Source organism: Hippocampus zosterae, chromosome 20 (assembly GCF_025434085.1).
Source record: "Hippocampus zosterae strain Florida chromosome 20, ASM2543408v3, whole genome shotgun sequence".
NCBI lineage: Eukaryota > Metazoa > Chordata > Actinopteri > Syngnathiformes > Syngnathidae > Hippocampus > Hippocampus zosterae.
This window is the reverse complement of record NC_067470.1, coordinates 7845894-7864528: the sequence shown is the minus strand read 5'-3', so window position 1 is coordinate 7864528 and position 18635 is coordinate 7845894. Positions and strand designations below refer to the sequence as shown.

Genomic DNA, 18635 nt, shown 5'->3' with positions numbered 1-18635 from the left:
TTATGCGAGCATTTTACTGACTGAATATTAATCATCGCATTTAAATCACAGCCTAAGAAGCATTTAAGCGCTGACGACAACCAATCCTCGACGACATTAGTGTCTTTATCAGTCAAGGTCGGGAGCAGAAACAGGAGGCCAATTATATCTCTGAAAAGTGCATCATCTAGGCCGTGCAGGTGACCTGCTACTCCCCCCCCCCCCTCCCCCCGCCCCACTGCTGCCTCTGGAATGACTCACAGGAAATAAAAAAGAAACACGTTGCCGTGATCAAATGCGACAAGATAACAGTCGAGTCTCAACTCATAATTGAGTTGATCCGCGAGATTCCACAGGAACGCGGCGGGCATTGTCTCATTTGTATGCCGATCGCGGTTTACACTAGGCGTGATGATGTGGAGTGCTGCCGGCCGTGTTCAGCACGTTGGCTGACATTGGCTTCCTCCGCCAACCCCTCGCCCTTCCTTTATTATGGCGCACCTGTAAAATGGGATGTGGTGGCGCCCCAATAAAACTACTGTTATTCTGATTTTGTGAAAAACTCTACATCTAAGTTTTTCAACTTTTCAAAATGACTTCGATGATGCGGTTTCGATAATACCCTGGTTCACACAATTTTACACCTGCAAGCGCAGTCAGTGAATGTGTGAAGAAGTCGCTTCCAAAACACCGTCTCGACGGGTTACAGTTTTCCAATGATAACAACAAAACGAACGAATCACCGATTCCGATCGAGCCTATGCGACACAAAAACAACCTGCAGTATAGTCACTGATCTTTTCAGGCCATGAAACCCCCCCCCGCCCCCCTACATTCCCCCCCTTATATCCCATGCCCACACCAATTCAAGAGTGATCATGCGATCAACAGCTATAAAACAAACAACAACCACAAAAAAAACGTCAGCGGTTTTCCTTGCCCTGTCACATTAGTGCTTCATCACGAGGAAGTGGCAGCGGCACTAAAACGCCACTGATTAATGCCTGTGAGATTTTTTTTGTCTCGTCTCAGCACAAAAAAACCCTGCCACGGGATCAGATAGTAACTGCAGAGCTTTTATTTGTGTCGACAGTCAATGTGCAGTTCGCTATATTCACAAATATATCTGTTTCACCGCCAGCCTCGCCGATCTGCAATTTTCGTGCTTGTGCAAAATCACAATCTTTGCTTGAGTTTAGCCTGGGTCGTTAGCGGAAATTAGAGAGCCTTGGCTGCGTGCGTGAGTTTCTGCTCTGCCAAGTGGCTATGGAAAAATGACATTTCAAATAAGGACGGACTTTAATTTGAAGTCCATTTTATATTACCAGTTCAATCTTTCCCCATTGAAACGAATGGAGATGCCATTAATCCGTTCCGCCACACCCCCCCAAAAAAATTAACATCATTTTTTTTTTGTTTATGTGATTAATATTGTACTTAAAATACTGTCAAGAATGACCAAAAAAAGAATTTGGTCAAATTTAGCATAAATATTGCCGCTTCTCAACTTGACCACTGGAGGGCAGTATAAGACACATACTGCGAACCTGGTCGAGGACATTGCGACAGCGTGGAAGGCTCAGCTCCTTGCAGAAGACAAAGAATATATAATTGGAAATTGATTACAGGCATTCTTTTGTTATTCGCAGCAGGGCTCCGTCTCGATCCCCCACTAATAGTGACGGTGTACCAGCTGCACCGCAACTTGAGCACCTCATTGTTGTTTCCGGTGGCTGATGGACGTTTCGGACAAAATGTGCAGTTTGCCCACTTTAAAAAAAAAAAACAAAGTGGATAAAGACGATGCTTTCCCTTCCTTTCATTCCGTGGGCCGCAGATGCTCTCACGCTTGTCTAAGTGCCTCCTTAGGCCGCTCGGCGGTGAAGCGGCAAAAGGCAGATTATTGGGCTCGGGTCGGCGGAGGCGTCGGTGGAGGCGTCGCCATAGACGGCGAAGCCCGAGTCCTCCTCATTAAACGCTCGCCGCTGTGATCTCACTTTAAACGACGCGCTGAGCCACCGATAGCTGTGAGAAGTAGCGGAATACCAACGAGCCGCAAGACTCGTCTCGGAGCTCGCTGAGGATTGTGAAAACAATTGCCACACGTGTCGTATTTCTTCAGGGCCCCTTTAAATATCATCACTCATGCTGTATTACCCCTAATAACAACTACCTTCATCTCCAACACCGTTAGATATTTGAATTTGTTTCTTTGGTGACCCGCAGCACATTTAATGTAACCATTAAAAAAAAAAAAAGCAATTGAAACTAATTCTGACACTTTTACCAAAAAAGCGAAATGACCCCACACAACAACAACAACAAAAATCCGACTGCTACAGTCCAGCCTCTGATCGATGCATTGATGAGAGAAAAAAATTAACGAGGCACCTTTTAAACTATCAAAGTGAAGGTGATCAGTGGTTGCTACGGCAACAACAGAGGCCCACGCGTCATTGCCATGTGTTGCAAGCCACTTATTGTGCTACAGATAAGCCTAATGGGAGTGTGTCAGTTGGTCATTCCAGAATGGAGGCCGCGGGAGAAAATTTCCCTCATCATTTTCTCCCTCAGCCTCCATTGCTTGTTTTTAAACAAGGATAAATAGTACACTGATATATTTTATAAAAAAAAGTGGAGTAATAACATAATTAACCAGAATGCCAAGAATGAAACCGTTTGTTGATTATTTAATGCTGCAGGGCAATTCATGGTGCCGCTCCTTCTGGTGTACTCCTCTTGACCACCAGGAGGTAGCATAACGCTGTCAATTAATGCAGATACAAATGGAGAACAACACACGACCACTATAAGCAACGTAATACAACGCTGGCAGTATTCAGAGAGGATAAAGAATATATTCAAACGAGTTGCTCCAGCTTTTGTGTTCAAACATCAGTGCCTTCGAATATGGCGACTATCAAAGTGAACAGTCAGCCGCGTTTTTGCTTCATTTGATAGCATGAAGCCCGGGAGGACTTTTTCATTGACTTCAAATGTGGAGTGGCATTCAAGAGCTTCAATCTTTTTTTTTCCCCTAATATACCATCACGGCACTCAGTGCACGTAGACGAATAAACAGCCAACAATCCAACCCTCAACCTCAAAACTGTGAGGGCAGACGTGCTAACCACTCGCCTGAGAACAACAACAAAAGAATGACAAGACATACGGCACTTAAATTCTCCTCCACATCTGAAAGGAATGGAAAAAAGCAGCAAAAACGCGCCAATTGGCTTCCCAACTTGCCGCCGCGGCCTCCTGCGAGCGGCTGATTAGCGGCAGACCGACGCTATCTGCGCCCGGCTGGCCTCTGTCGCTCTGTTCTCAGCCAGCACATGTCGCCCACTCTCCTGCCATCCATCAGGACAATGCGACAGGACCTCACGTAGAGGCGGCGGGCGGCGTTTTGCTGCCGATCGCCATTTGTGTCCTCACGCGCGCGCTTCGCGGACTTGCTCTACTGGGAGATTCGTCATGGACGACAGCTTATCACAAAGCGCCCATTTTTTCTTTACCGTCGGCAGACGAGCTGCGTTCAGAATGAACCAATCACAATCAAGCTGTTGTTAAATGTGACTCAGCATGCCGCCAGCCACAATTTGGAGTGTTTCTCAATCGTGTTCAGTTGTTCTAGTAGGCTTTTCCTGACATTTTTTTGCAGTTACACCTTTCGGCACAAGCTAGGAAAAAAAAAACTTTTGTTAATTGGTTCCAGTACATCACTTGATTTGGTAGCGTTTCATTCATAATTGTTTTTGGGGTTTTTTCGAAGCGTCACTCCACAGCCGATATTTAGTCGCGCCGGAGTCGATTGCATTTGCGACTTCGCCGATGAAAAGTTTTTGCTCTGCAACGCTGCGAAGCTTGCGGCTGTCCAGTTTGGCATGACACAGGATGTCGTTACGTACTCCTACGTACCTGTCACTCAAACGTGACCAGTTTTGGTGAGATTTGTTTCGGTTTTGACTTGATACATTGACAGTTTTTTTTTTTTGTTGTTTTTTTTTTTTCTGCTTTATCGTCACGTTTACTCCCACGCCGACATCCGCATGTCATGGTTATAACACGCGCACACTTTTGCCCCATACGCTGCTGTCTTGTCATTCCATTCTTTAATTTCATTTAAATTGAACTGTAATTTAATTTAAAGTCAGTTAACCGACTTCGACATTTTGCTAATCCGACCTCGCTTTCCAAAGGTCATCTATATTCTAAATGAGCTCCATTTTGTTTTGTGACCAATAAACTGCTACCGACTCACTCACCGATTTGATTCAAATCACAACACTTGTGTGACGATTGGATTTAATATCACAATTATTGATTTAATTAGACCACGTTTCGTGATTCAATATCACGGCGATTCATATTTGTCTCAAACGATATACATTGTTTTCTTGTAGCATTTTAAAACAATTCTTAACAACATAAACCATAAACAACACACACTTCAATCAATGCAGCCAGATGACGCCCTCCCTCAAATCATGACCACTTTTGTACTTGAATGCGTGTGAAACAAATGTGAAATCGCTCCCCAGTTGGGGGGGCAAAGAAAGGCGCTCGATATTTGCTCGTGATAAGCGGTGTAGATTAACAGAGTGAAAGTAATAAAACCATAAGTGGTTAGGACCGCACGACTGTCCGCGTTTTATGTTATGTTTATTATTTTACTTTGTTAACTGTTTTGTTAAGCGCTTTGTTACAGCCCCCGCTCTTGTGGAAGCGCGATATAAATCGGCATGTATTGTATCGTTTAATTTGGTTTCTTATTCTGACGTGCCAATCGGCGTCCACTTCTCTGCCGTAAATTCCCAATTAAAGATGATTTTATCCTTTGGTATTATCCGACAGTTCAGCCTTCCAAACAAAAGACTGAACATTGACATACAAGCCCTTTTTTTTTTTTTTTTACAAGGAGAAAGTCACATGATGTTTGAGTTGATGACCGTGCAAATGTAACGCGACTAAAACACCATCAATCGTGCGACTGGTTACACACACGCGCAAACACACACGCATTTAACACAACCCAGTGGACAGAATCCGCACATGAAGTTCATTCGACTCTGCAGCAAGGTGACGCGCACTTTCTGCCCCGAACAGGCTGCGATGGTTATTCCATGCCAGCTGATTTATTTTTATTTTTTTTGCCGCTACCTGCTCTTGCTGCTGAGCCGCTTTGAGCGCGTTGCCGTCCTTGGCTGTGGTCATATTGATGAAGCAGCAGTGGCAGTGGAAGGAAAAGAAAAAAAAAAGGGGGGGTTGGGGGGGCAAAAAAAAAAAAACAAGATATACCCCCGTGTGGCAGCAACCGGTGGGTGGCAGCTGAGAAAGAAGAAGAAGAAGAAGAAGAAAGAGCTCCACTGATGAGGAAGGTGAGGAAAGGACGCGCTGCTCGGGACTAAGAGGAGCAGGAGGAGGAGGAGGACGAAGAGGAGAGAGAGAGAGAGCACGGGCAAGCGAGCGAGAGGAGTGAGCGAGGCTGCGGCGCCAACGCATCAATTCGAGGCGACGCGCATGCAAATGAAGCGCCGGGACCTCCATGTTGAATTCATGAGGAATTTGAGCTCATTGAATATTAATTGGCCGCCGCTGGAACAGGATAATTTACATCAGTAATAGGTTAACTGGAGAATAAATGCACGTTTGGGTATGTCAGCGGGGTACTAAAAAAAAATGGATTCTTGGTCTTGTCGACTGCTGTTAAGTGGGGGAAAAAATGACATGTAAAATAGAAGACTTTTAAATGATTTTTTTTAAGTAAATGCAACATTTACAGTGCAGGCAAGTGTATTCATTTGTATATAAAATGACAACAATACGCTCATTGCATCATACCCTCTCAAACCGAGCCGTACCATATCGAATTGAACTGAACTGCTGCGCTTTAAAAATCGAACCGCCCTCAAAGTGTCTCGCCGGCCCGCGCATCGCGATACTTATCCAATCGTCTTATGTTGAAGAGATGCACAATCCGAATCGCCGAGGTCGAGAAAATTTTCACTCGTGGAAGCAGCACTTCACAGAATTGTCAATTAAAGTGCCGATTTGTGCGTGTGGCGCAGGCAGCAACAATCACAAATCAAATATGTGCCGAGTCACAGGTGGGGATGGTCTCCAGCGAGTCCAATACTGGCTAACAAGCCATGAAGAAAAGTCCATTCTCCGTAACATGTCCCTGCGAGGGAAGTCAACTGTACTGCCTCCTGATTGGCCGACATGATTAATGACACTTGCGGCCAACGTGTCGGCGTGTTCCCATCATGCACCGCGCGACAATTACTCTCGCCGATTTGTTCGGAGATGCGCTTATTGTTAATTAATACCTTGGTGCGCAGCTTGACTCGGTCTTGGGCGGGCGTCGACGCGCACTTAATTAAAATCGAGAGGCGGCCAAAGGCAATTACCCACAATCCCGAGCGGACGGCCGTGTGCCTGCGCATAACTTGAACGATTGAAGTCCTGCTGATTTTCTACCGGTGCGCAGATGGGCAAAATGGACGCGTTAATGTGAGTGATCACATGCCATACGTGCCAAAAGTGTGATTTGGATTCTCTTGTCTTTGTGGGTTATTTCGAGTCACTCCGTTCAGTTCGATTACGCAAGACGGCGGTCATCTATAAAAAAAATTGTTAACAGGCGGAATTGCATTCTAAACACGCGTATTATGCCTGGGTGCGAACGAGTGTATTTTTTAACTTCGTGGATGATTTCAAGCACAGATTTATCACGATTGTTCAAGGTTATCACGAATGACGGGCGGGAGGAGCTTTAATATTACCTCATTCACTCCCAAAGACGTTTTTAAACGTCTTTTCAGACTTGGTCCAGAATTGGCGGGTACTGAATGAGTTAATCATTTGACATTTACAGGTGGTGGTGGACCCAGAAAGCAGGCAGGAGGGAGAAGCAGGGTGTACTTGACAAATTGTATTCAAACAGAGAATACTAAATCCAAAACAAACACAGTCCAAAGTCAAGTCAAGTCAAGTCAACAGTATTTATAAGAAGAAAGGAAGATGTGACAGCACATCTGGATCAAGACCAGGTTTCTTGATCAAGGGTTGGACCACAGCATGTTTAAACTGTTGGGGAACTACACCAGAAGAGAGGCTGCTGTTGATGATATCCAAGATCGATGCACCAACACTCGGGAGATCCTCCCGAAAGAAGTGCGGGGGGTAGAGAGTCGCAAGGGGAGCCAGATGACTTCGTCTGGCGAACTACATCCTCCAAAAGCGCCAAGGACACAGGTTCAAAAGAATTTAGTACAGCTGAACATGGAACATGGACAGAGGGGTCAGATGCAGTATTTGAGACCGGAGTTCTAGCTGTAGAGACCGTATCAATGAAAAACTGAAGGAATCTGTTGCACATCTCTCGTTTTGACGGTTAGCTTGAATAAGGTCCGACAGATATTCTCTTTTAGCCTCTTTTACTGTGAGCTGGTAGTTACGCCAGCAGTCTTTGTCAAATTTGATAAAGTAGCAAACAAAAATCACAAGCCAAGCTAAAACAGAACCGTGACCGAAACATGACCGAAACAAACCTGACAGCAGCAGCAAACAAACGCCAACAAACAAACATAACAGTAGCAAAGAGCACCAATGACCCGACAATGAGCGTTCGGGCGGGAGTCCTTTTAAACAGCTAACGACATAACGACCGACAGGTGTGCAGCTGCAGGAGGAGCCCTACAGTGCCACCTGTTGGTCACAAACCGAAACGTGACAGGTCCGCGTGTAAAGAAATAATTTTGTGGATTATTGCTGGTCATTGTATTTGTATTGTGGATGACTTAACTGTTAGTTATGGTCAATAAAATTTTATTCTACAGTGTACAACATGGACATAATTTTTCTTTTCTTCTTTTTTGTGGATTAATTCAAGCCATTCGCCAGCTTTCTGCACCGTGCTTTGGACACAAAGAGTTGACATTAAATTACAAAGCATACCATTGACCAGAATGTCAGAAAAATTAAGTAGCTGGTGCCGTTAGTCGGAACTCTTGCGGATGAATTCGGTGATTAAGACGACGCAAGAAAACAAAAAAGATGCCAGGCGGCCTCGGCTTTTTTCCCCGACACTTGCCGACTCGGGCGATGGAGTCGTCCACTACCCTTGGCCGACGTGTCGCGGCCGAGCGGCGAAGGCCGAACGTTTCGAAGGTAAGGAAGGTACTGGCAGGCGGGAGGGCAACACAGGAGGAAAGAAAATGAGCACGAGAGGAGGAGAAGGTGTGCTTAACGGGCAGGCGTGGGGAAGACAAAGACGCACACTTCAGGTTGCCCCCACCCCCCACCCTCTCTCAAGAGCAAGGCCACTCTGTGTCCTCCATCATGTTTGTCAAACGAATGCGTCACGAAGCATGTGATGGCCGCCACCCGCGCCAACTCTTCCAGAAAGTATTTCCTCAAAACAAGTAGCAACCTTTTGGGGGTATGGGGGGAGGGGGGGGGGGCTTGTTGGAAGCGTACCATCAGGCCACGCTGCGTCCGGGGATTTTATGTCGGACTAAATGGAACACTGACGGATTTTTGTGACTGCGCGACGTCTTCCCGGCGAGCGCAGTCGCCTGTGACAGACTATTACGAATTTACAGTAGCTTGCAAAAGTGAGTCCTCCCCCTCTTAACTTTCTGGAAAATATTTGAGAGCATATTTTCCTGGGATGACACCGAAGAAATGACACGGCACGATAAGTCGTCAGCGCATCTTAGATTACAGTGTGAATTGACTGTCCCATTAAAACGTGTCGACGCGCAGTCAATAAAGTCAAAACCGTTGCAACAAAAGCGAATCAATCCTGAAGTAAAAATGTCTAAGTGAGGTCCAATTAGCCATTTCCCGATTCCTGACTACGGGTGCGCACTCGCAGCCGACAACGAGGCGCTCTAATGCGGCTACTCCGGTCCAAAGCGACTGCTCGCATGCTAACTGTCAAGTGGGACACTTTTTGAAAAGAAATCCCTCTCCTCCTCACTCTTCCATCTTTCTATGCATGATGCACTCAGGGCTGATAACGAGGCACTCTAAAGTGAAGGAAATATAAATCTCTCAGATTCGGAATCAGACCAAATAATTTTTAAAAACGAAATAAATAATACTAATCTAGATGTGATTGTCCCCGATTTCTGATCAGGACAACTCGATAATTGAGCCTTTGTATCTTTGCGGATATGCGACACAGCTTCTGCATCGGAGCTCATTATTGTGTGTTCCTAATGAAGTGGCCGGCGTGAGCAACACTAAACGAGCGCAGTAAAAGGATGCACTTGAGGTTTAGGAGGCACTTCCATCTGGACTGAGGGGGGTCCTATAATCAAGCCTGGACTTTGTGCTCTCAGTTGCCCCCCCCCGGTGCAAATAATTGTTAACGACTCTTTCAAGAGGAGAAAGAGGCGGCATCATGATGATGACAACAGCAAAAAGAGCTTCGCTTTGTGCCAAGATCACATAAGCCAATTCGGCCTGGGCCAGTCTCCCGCTTTCCTTCTCACCCTCCCTCCTTCCTTTCTTTTGTTGAGAACCAAAAGTGACGATTCTACTCCCTCCCCCCCCCATCCCCTCAGAAAAATATTGACAGAACACCTGCGCGACTCTGCAAGCGCACTCAAAAAAAAAAAAAAAATAGGGGGAGAATCGAAATCGATGCTGGGCGAGTGACAAATAATCCTCGCCGGGGAGACGACGAGAGGGCTGATTCAGCAGCGCTCTTGTCGAGGATTTTTGTCACCGCCGCGGTCTCGCGTGCCTGCCGAGAAGCTGCTCGGAATGGAGCGCCGCTGGACTGACAGCTCGGCTTGGAGGGCTGTGGGAGTTGAGGGGGTGGGGGTGGGGGGTTGCGATATTTAAAAAAAAAGAAATGACAAACAGGCTAGACAAGGCCTAGAATGACTTAACCACCCTCCGGGAAATTTTGGGGACATTGCGGAGTGGGCCCTGGGACACGGGCCAAAAAAGAAGCTCTTACATTTTGGTGCGCTACCAGAAAAAAAAAAGTGCTGATGTTGGATTGGAATTTTTTTTTTTAAACATGGCAAGACGTGTTGATTCGAAAGCAATTTCCCCCCTCAACTTCCCGGTGAATAATGCATGAATGGTAATGGCGCCTTCCAAACGAGAGGTGTGTTTTTGAATTTGTTCCAATGGATGCTGATCCTAATTAAGATTGTTTGGTGATGGGGTAGGAGGGGCAGGAGGGGCGGGGGCTGTGATTGTCTGGCAGCCAGTTCAGGGTGTAGCCCCGCCTACTGGCCGCAGAGGGATAGGCGGGGTTCGGATAATGGATGGATCGTATTGGGCTGCCGCTTGAGTCGAACATGAAGGCTCATTTGCCTGACAAGATGTTGACAGACTTAAAGCTAGAGAAGGGGTGGGGGGGACAGTTGTGTGCGTCACTCTATTTGGTCATGATCTTGAAGCTGATTTGTTTAATGTGACTGCGCGCAGACCAAAAAAAAAACAAACAAACGATCTGCAAGTAAAGTGAAGCGCCCATTTGCAAACATGTCGCCTGTTCACTGAGCCGAAGGACAACTCAGGTGGGGGAGAAAGGAAAAAAAAAAAAAAAAAAGCTTGAGGCAAGTGAAATGAAATTGCCTGGGAAGAAAAAAAATCTTGGCAGACCAAGAAAAAGGCCATTTTGCCTTGATGTGAGCAATTTCATCTTGGTTGGATCATTTGGCTTTTTTTTTCCCCCATGGCAAAAAAAAAAAAAAAAAAAAACATCTCGATGATGCACGCTTATCAAACATGTTCGCCGATGAGAAACAACATCCCGGCTTGTCTTTTTAACGCCGCGTTGAGGATACCGCCAAACAGCAAAAGAGAAGAGTCAAAAGCTTCCGCGAGAGGCGCGTCGTGATGCAACACGGCCAGCCGGCCATTAAGGAGCCCGTGTTATCAGCAAAATTGGATGAAACGGAACTCGCAGTCAATATGCAAATGAAACGGCGGCAGACGCGAAAAGTGCACGCCGGGACGACGGGTAAAAATATTCCTCCATTTTGCTTCATTAGCACGTACAGTGACTCCCCCCCGCCACCCCCGCATACCGATGCGCGGGAATCCACTCCAACGCCAAGGCACTCTTGCGATGCACATTTCAAGACGCGGTGAAGAAAAGACATTTTAAGTGCAGCTCGTTAACCTTCCAGAACGCTCGACGCCGCAATAGGGCTCGTCGTGGCACTCGGCGGGCACTTAGTGTGACGTCTGGAATAGCCTGAGTGATTTTTCTCAGACAACAAAGGGAAGTGAGAGGGGGGGGGGGGTGTAGACAAACGCAAGCGTGAGGGGAGTTTTCTGAGAATCCGTAGAAGAGTCATTGTCCACTTAGAATTTATTTGAAAATCTAGTCGAGGCAAATTGGAGGAGAGAACTCCACCAAGTAAATGGTTTGAGTTGAATTAAAATGCGGCGTTAATTTTTATTTACTTAAATAATTAAAAAATTGTCCGGCGTTAAATAATTTTTTTGTATTTAACGCCGGATATGCTCGTTCCAAATGTCGACTCCTTTGCCGACTGTATAGCCGACGTATCGAAAATAATCCATCTGAAAAAAAAAAAGTTACAATTTAAAAAAACGTTTTAAAAAACCCGCAAAAATCAGTCATTATAACATTGTAAAAAACAAAATTGGTGATTAAAAAAAATTGGAAAATCAAGGTGGAGTATTTGACACAAGTACAGGCGAAATGGCGAATATTTGTCACAATTCCCCGATGTTTACGGTACGACGTGCCTGCGACAAAGCTGTACATTCTTTTCCAATGTGATATGTCATGTCGAATGTTCCAAATGTATCTCCATTTATTTTGTGAACCGCTTCTCGTTATCACGAAGGCGCCAACCATGGCAGCCAAAACTGTTAGCAAGGTTCCGACAAGTCATCCAAATTGACCAAATACTTTTTGGAGCTGGATGCTAGCATATTCTGGTATCATCCATACAAGTACAGAGGGGACCCCCCCGCCCCCCCCGCCCTAATTTGTACTTTTGAATGACAATTTTTGGGGGGAAGGGGATTAGCGAGAAATTACACAAAAACTGTTTATTTTCATTTTCGTCGGCTGGAAATTTCTCTCTCTCTCTCTCTAAAAGACCAACGTTGTTCAGAAGCATTAAAGGGAAGATAAAAAAAAAAAAAAGAACCACACGGAGAGGGGCGCGGGGGGGGGGGGGGGGGGCAAGTGCCGCATTCCCCTATTGCAACTTATTCCCCAACAAAAGTGCTGGGCTCAGCCTTTTACCGCTCCCGCCCAAATGAGAAAGCCAATCCAAATGTTATAACCCCCCCCCCCCCCAACCCTTCCCGCACCCCAAGGGGACCGGGAGACAATAGCAAAGACTTTTTACGACAGTGTGACTGATGTCTCGGCGCGATGGTCCCGCAGCTCCTCATGACCTTAAAAGTGTTCAGGAAAAGAGTCGAAAACACCTGAGGGGGGGCTCATCTGTACAACAAGCAGTTCAGGTGGGGGCGGCAAGTAGGACTCGGCGGGGGGATGAATCGCATCGGGCAGGGGAGCAAATTTGTCACAGTGGGCCAACAAGTCTGGTCATCGCAGTGGCACTTTTTTTATTGTATTTCTTTTTTAACCCCCCCCTGCGAGGAGGAAAATTTAGAGTGGACACAGAGCTTTGTCAGGGCCTTCGGGGTTCGAAGAGAAGCGGCACGGTGGGGATCAGCGGGAGCTCAAACCGACGTCGAGTGACAAAATACAACGACGGACTAATTGACATGCGGTGTGGCGACCAGTCATCCGTGGCTGTTGTTGCCAGAGGACAAATGTGAAGCTGCTAAGCTCATTTGAGAAAAAATGAGATACGCGATTTGTCGATGTTCGGCCATAATGACAACGAAAAGAAAAAAAATAAATAAAAATCTGCCTTGAAATTATAGTTTATTAATTTGAAGGCTCATTCACTCCCAAAGACGTTTCTAAACGTCTTTTCAGACTTGGTCTAGAATTGGCTGGTACTGAATGAGTTACTCAAGTCATGAGAATAATCGCATCGACTAGCGCGTTGCTCTCACACAACAATCAACATAAAATGCTTTCATGTGGATACAAACATTAAAATGATTACGCATGACGTATTTATCACGACGATAGAAGCTGTAATTCACAAACCTACAGACTCCACATTTTAACCAATCGCTTTTGTCGTCATATGAAGCGTGATGAATGTGCATCCTTGGTTAATAAAACAAATTCTATTCGACTCGCCGCCCCGTAAGAGGGCCTGGCAACGGCCAGATAACAGCTGCAGCAAAGCACTGTGGGTAAATGAGCACTTTGGAATCGCAAGAGCTTTTACGGCTTGACCGGGTGACAGGCGGCTGCTGCCGAGGTGGCCCGGCCCGTAATTGAGCGCCGCTGTCGGTTAGAATTGAACACAACGAGGCGCTCTTGTCTGGGGGACACGAGGGAGGCGGTGCGGGTGGGGCTTGGGGCTTCCGTCGTGGATATTGAAAGGCGAGAGGAACTCGGTTATGAGGCGGTGATGTCACCGGGGGGGGGGGGGGGGGAGCTCCCAATGAGGAACAACAGCCAGAGAGGCTTTGTTGACTCACAATGTCGGCTCGCAAAAACAAAAAAAAAATCATCAAATTTTAACTTGGTAAATGGAATTTTGTAGGCACGAGTATGCCCCCCCCAAAAAAGGTCTAAAGACTTTAAGGCTGCCATAATTAGAAAATGGATTGCACGGCACATATTTACGACTGTTCAGATCTTATTGTAAAAAAAATAAAAAATACATGATAGAGTTTTTGCCGGGTCACCTTGGAATGAGTCTCTCTGGCACGCTTCGATTGTAACAAAAAAATAAATTAAAAAATGTAAGACTTTAGACATTTGGTTGACTCCGCCTCCTACTGAGAGAAAGACGGCATCCAAAATGTCAACGTGCTGCGTCGGAGTCACACTGTCAAAAATAAAATAGAAAGAAAAAATCTAAGATGGCTGGAACACAAAACATCATCTTCCATGCACGCGATGGGCTATGAATGTCCTCATTATAAGTCTTCATCAAATTATGAACCACGCAGCTGTTCAAAATGTATTAATACAGCCTGACTGGCATGAATAAATGGATGATAAATCTTGAATTAGTTTCAGATTAATGATAAAGCACCTTATGGGTATATAAAGTAGTCATTACGCTATAAAAGAACTTCTCGTATCATATTACCCCACCAACCTACCCTCCCAAAAAAACGAGAAAAAAAATGATATCTGCGAATATGCCAACTGAATGTATTTGCGTCGAAGTAACGAGGGTTATTAGCCATTAGCGATTAGCACTCCGAAATCACTTCTTCTCCTATTGGATGTGCCTTTGGGCATCACAGCAAAGGCAAACCTTTTGTTCATTCGAGGATCCCGAACAAATGCGGCGGCGACGCGGGCGGTTGGGGACTGTTTCAAGTTCCCCCTCGAACGCAACCTCCAACCGCCATCAAATGGGCCCGATCCATTATTATCACCCGCCGCTGCCAAGGACCGCAGTCGTTTGGTGCAGCTGCACTCGAGGGTCAGACCGGAAATGCAAGCCGTGAGCTGGCCCAATTTCAAAGACGCGCACGCGCGCACGCAGGCACGCCGCCGCCCTGAAGGCTTTGGCCGTCTGGACGAAAAGCAAAAACTGCAACTTGAATTTGGGAGGTGGCGTGCGAGCCCCCCAAAAAAGTGGCACTAAAGAAACTTTTTGGAGAAGCCCATCAATTCCAACCGGTAAACACTTTTTCTCGTCTTTACTCACGCCACAACCGCTCAGAATTCACTTTGAGGTTTTTTTTCTTGTGAAATCCCGATATCGGATCAACATGAAATTTTCGCTCTCCACGGCAGGCCTCAGTCCCGAATCGAGATTTCTGCACGTTGACACTAAAACGCACCAAATGGTCTTCGAACCGCCAAACGGCACCGAAACTTTCATCGACTTTCCATCTGGAGCGGGCGAGGCCGGGAGACAAATGCGCCGTTAACCCTGCGGCAAAGCAGCCGCGCTCGTTATCGTCGCCATTAAAACATAAATATTTGATCGTAGCATAAAAGGTCTCTGGTTTTGAAATGAGCACGCCACACCGCACGCGCACAAACACACAAGCCGGGAGCGACGCATCTATTTTGCGGCGTGCCTCCGACCATTACAAATATCCCGGAACCGCATTGTGTTTCTAAATCTTGCCAAGCGCCCTTTTGTGGCCCAGCGGAATTGGAATTATTCATTAAAATGATTTATTAACGCCTGACGGGCGACATATCTTGCGCGGCTGCCGAAGTTATGAATAGAGAATTCAGCGCGATAGAAGCGAGCGGCAATGTGTCGCACGGAAAAGTCAACAACAAAAAAAAAACAACAACAAAAAATAAAGAGGATTCCATGTGTGAATTATAATTCGATCGCCAGGGAGAGAAGTAAGATACTCAAGCCCTAATCATTTTTTTTCTCATCAAAATGCATGCAGAATGAAAAAATGTGACGCAATTTGAGCTTTGTCCATTTTGTCTACAGGACGTGGTGGCAATCAGAGAAAATCTCACCAAAACAAAATTGTCAAAATGATCCGAAAATGATTGACTAACCCATTCGGGTACAGCGGTTACGACAGTGGACAGCTTATGATGTTATCAGGTTGCAGGGTGCATGGCACAGTTAAAAGCCAAATTGACTTTTTTTTGTGGGGCTACTCAGGAGAGACATGCCAGCCAAATTTCACATTGCGAAGTGAAAGTGGCTTTGGTGAAAACTTGAGTTTGGTGTTTGACGGCGCATCATCTATCATTGCTCCGCCCACATCGTCCATTTGGATGGCAAAAATGGCAGAAATTTGGTGGCATTTGGACAAACTTTTCTGGAAAAGGTTTGTGTTAAAGGCTGCTGGGAAATAACGAAAATGACCATAAAATGGTTGATTGAAATCAAATTGGCAGACTTTTGTATTTTCATAAATGACAGAAATTTTTGTGCTGTAAGTCATGATAAACATGGTGACCAAATATCATATTGTTAAGTGAAATTGTCTTGGGGAGGGGAGTGGGGGGCTAAAATGTCTTTTTTTTTTGAGTACTCCAGCAAATGGCCCAAATAAACTTGAGTTGCTTCAAACCAAATTGGCAGGCTTCCTTTGTATTTCCAGGAATGACTTCTTGAGCCTTTTTCGTGCGTCCACGATCGATGAAAACGTCAGACAAATTTCATATTGCGATGTGAGACGAGCTTTGGCGGGGGCTACCATTTTATTTATTTTTTTTCAAAATATTCTTAAAGCACCAAATGGCTGTTTGGATGCGAAATGGGAGCCTTGTTAGTGTTGGTTCAGCCTGACTTTTTAAGAATGATTATTTTTTGGGGGGGCCGGTGTGTCAACTCCTGATAAGCACGGCTACCAAATGTCACGTTTTCAATTGCAAGTGGCTTTTTTTTTGCCTGAATTTTCAGCAATCTTAGCCTGAAGAGCCGAATGTATAGTAAACGATCACTAGAATGAACAACGATGACATGAAAATCGCATCCGCGCCCACTGGGACGCATTGTGCTCGTCTACAACCGTGTATTTCTCATTATCCCTGAAAAGCCAGATTCCCCCCCCCACCCCAAATCAGAACCTCCATCACGCTCTTGCACCTCCTTCAAGCATCTTGTTGTGAATCGTGCTGTGTTTTTCTTTCACTCAGCAGGCTTCTCCACTGACACGGAATATGCTCAACACATTAAAGCCCAATTCTGCTCTCGACACGCTACCAAAACAAATGCGCTCGCTCGGCAGGAGGCGAGCTCAAGGAAGACAACAAAACAAAAAAAAAACTTTAACCACTGAATAGTATTTAAAGACCAGCCAAGCAATGACAAAACAACGAAATATCAACTCAAAGTCAGACTACACAAAGTTGACACGCAGCTGCTCAATTACTGTGTACCACCACCAAAAAAAAAACCCCCACCAACAACAAATAGCAATTCTTGCCTTCGCGATGCTGTCAAATTTTGACTGGCGAAGAGGAACAACACGGCACTCGACACAGGGCTCAAATTTGTAACGACGACAACCGGCGAGGTGACAAAAGGTTTAAAACCGCCAGTCGATGCCACAAGATGGCGCTAATTCACAGTGACGCCATAAAATAAAAGTTTCAGTCCGCGAGCCGTCAGTCGGTCGATATTTTTTACCTCACAGACAGTAGCTCAACACACGTAAGCACCATTCTGTCATACTCAGAGGCATGTTGTATTTATCCTCTGCGAAGAACAATTAACCTGTATTTCAGTGTCTTTGCATCGTACGGCACCCTGTGTGATTTCTTGACATTTTATGTAACAACAAAAATCGTGCTACACATTTTTTTTCAAACGGATTCAGCTCTTTACGTTCATTTCAACAAGGAAAGACGACCACAAAATGGCACCAAGAGACATGGAAAAAAAACGTGATTTATATGGTAACATGACAAATGACGCACAGCCCAACACGATGCGATGCGATTGCAAACAAGGTGAAATTAAAACGTCCTTTGATGAAAAAGAAAAGCGCAGCACGTTCGTCTCGCTGCCGGCGCGTCATTTCCTTGAATAAGCCGACACAGAATTGGTTTCTTTTTCCGTACACACTTGCAAAATAATGAAACGACCCCCTTGAGCGTCCTCCAACTAGCGCCGGTAAACAACATCTGTGCTCTTGGCAATTTCGGTGAAGGAATATGGCTCATTAAAAAACATAAACCGCCATTTCAAAGCCATCTTGACGAGGTCTTCTCGTTGCTACATTTAAATGAGAAGCCAGTTAGCGAGTCAAAGCAAACATCAGCCGGGGCAATGGTGGAAATGTAAACAAGAGCGGTGGCGTCTCGCGTCGACCCAAGCTGACTGAGCGGAGTCAAGTGGGGTCGAGTACAACTTAGCGGAGGTCGGCAGCAACAGATGGAGCGATTCGGGGAACGGCACACGCCCGGTTCCAATCGAAGGCAAGCGCAGCGCGGCAAGATTGATGACGCCGGCGAGAAAAGGAACAGAAAGCCTCGCCGCTCGCTTCCGATTCCAGACCAGATTAGGTTCGGAGAGTCGGTCGGGTCGCATCGGTATTCAGGACCAGTACTTCTCTTTACTCTTTGAAAGTGAATGTCCCACGGGGATCCAAATATTGACTAGCCTTGCCTCCGCTCCGTGGACTTTCATTCGAATCGTACTTTAGCTAGCAGAAGCTTTTTAAGAGGCGGCAAAACTTTTCAGGTTCTCGTCGGGAAGGCTTGCGAGTTCTTAAACACAAGACTGTATGAAAGTGAACTGCTGCTCTTCTTGCTATGAATTGCAAAAAGGCTGTAAGATGCTAAAATGTAGCAACGAAATGACTCAAAATGGAGAGGATCATTAACTCATTCAGTACCAGCCAATTCTGGACCAAGTCTGAAAAGACGTTTTAAAACGTCTTTGGGAGGGAATGAGTTAATCACCGACACAAATGAGGCTAGTTTTGCCAGCCAAGAGAATTCTTTGATGATTCTGACAATTTGGGATGTTGTCAAAATAAAAGCATAATAAAATTTCCAGACATGGCTTTCTTTGATTAGTTCGATTTTATTTTAGCATCAAGCTCATGTCTAAGACTATCTAAAAAAACTAAACAAAAAAAAACAATGT

The 18635-nt window shown here is 45.6% G+C and overlaps 1 protein-coding gene across 5 annotated transcripts in view; it reads right to left on the bottom strand.

Annotated features, from left to right (window-relative positions):
- The window catches only part of LOC127592839 (dipeptidyl aminopeptidase-like protein 6), a 102042-nt gene that overhangs the window by 37330 nt on the left and 46077 nt on the right, over positions 1-18635 (bottom strand). The window contains exon 1 of one of the 5 annotated variants that reach the window (XM_052053826.1): positions 5143-5697. The exons of the other annotated variants lie outside the window; for them this stretch is intronic. Coding sequence (XP_051909786.1) covers positions 5143-5529 — 387 coding nt within the window. The 5' untranslated portion in view covers positions 5530-5697. Of the gene's footprint in view, positions 1-5142; positions 5698-18635 lie in introns of those variants that run through there. 5 annotated transcript variants of the gene reach the window in all.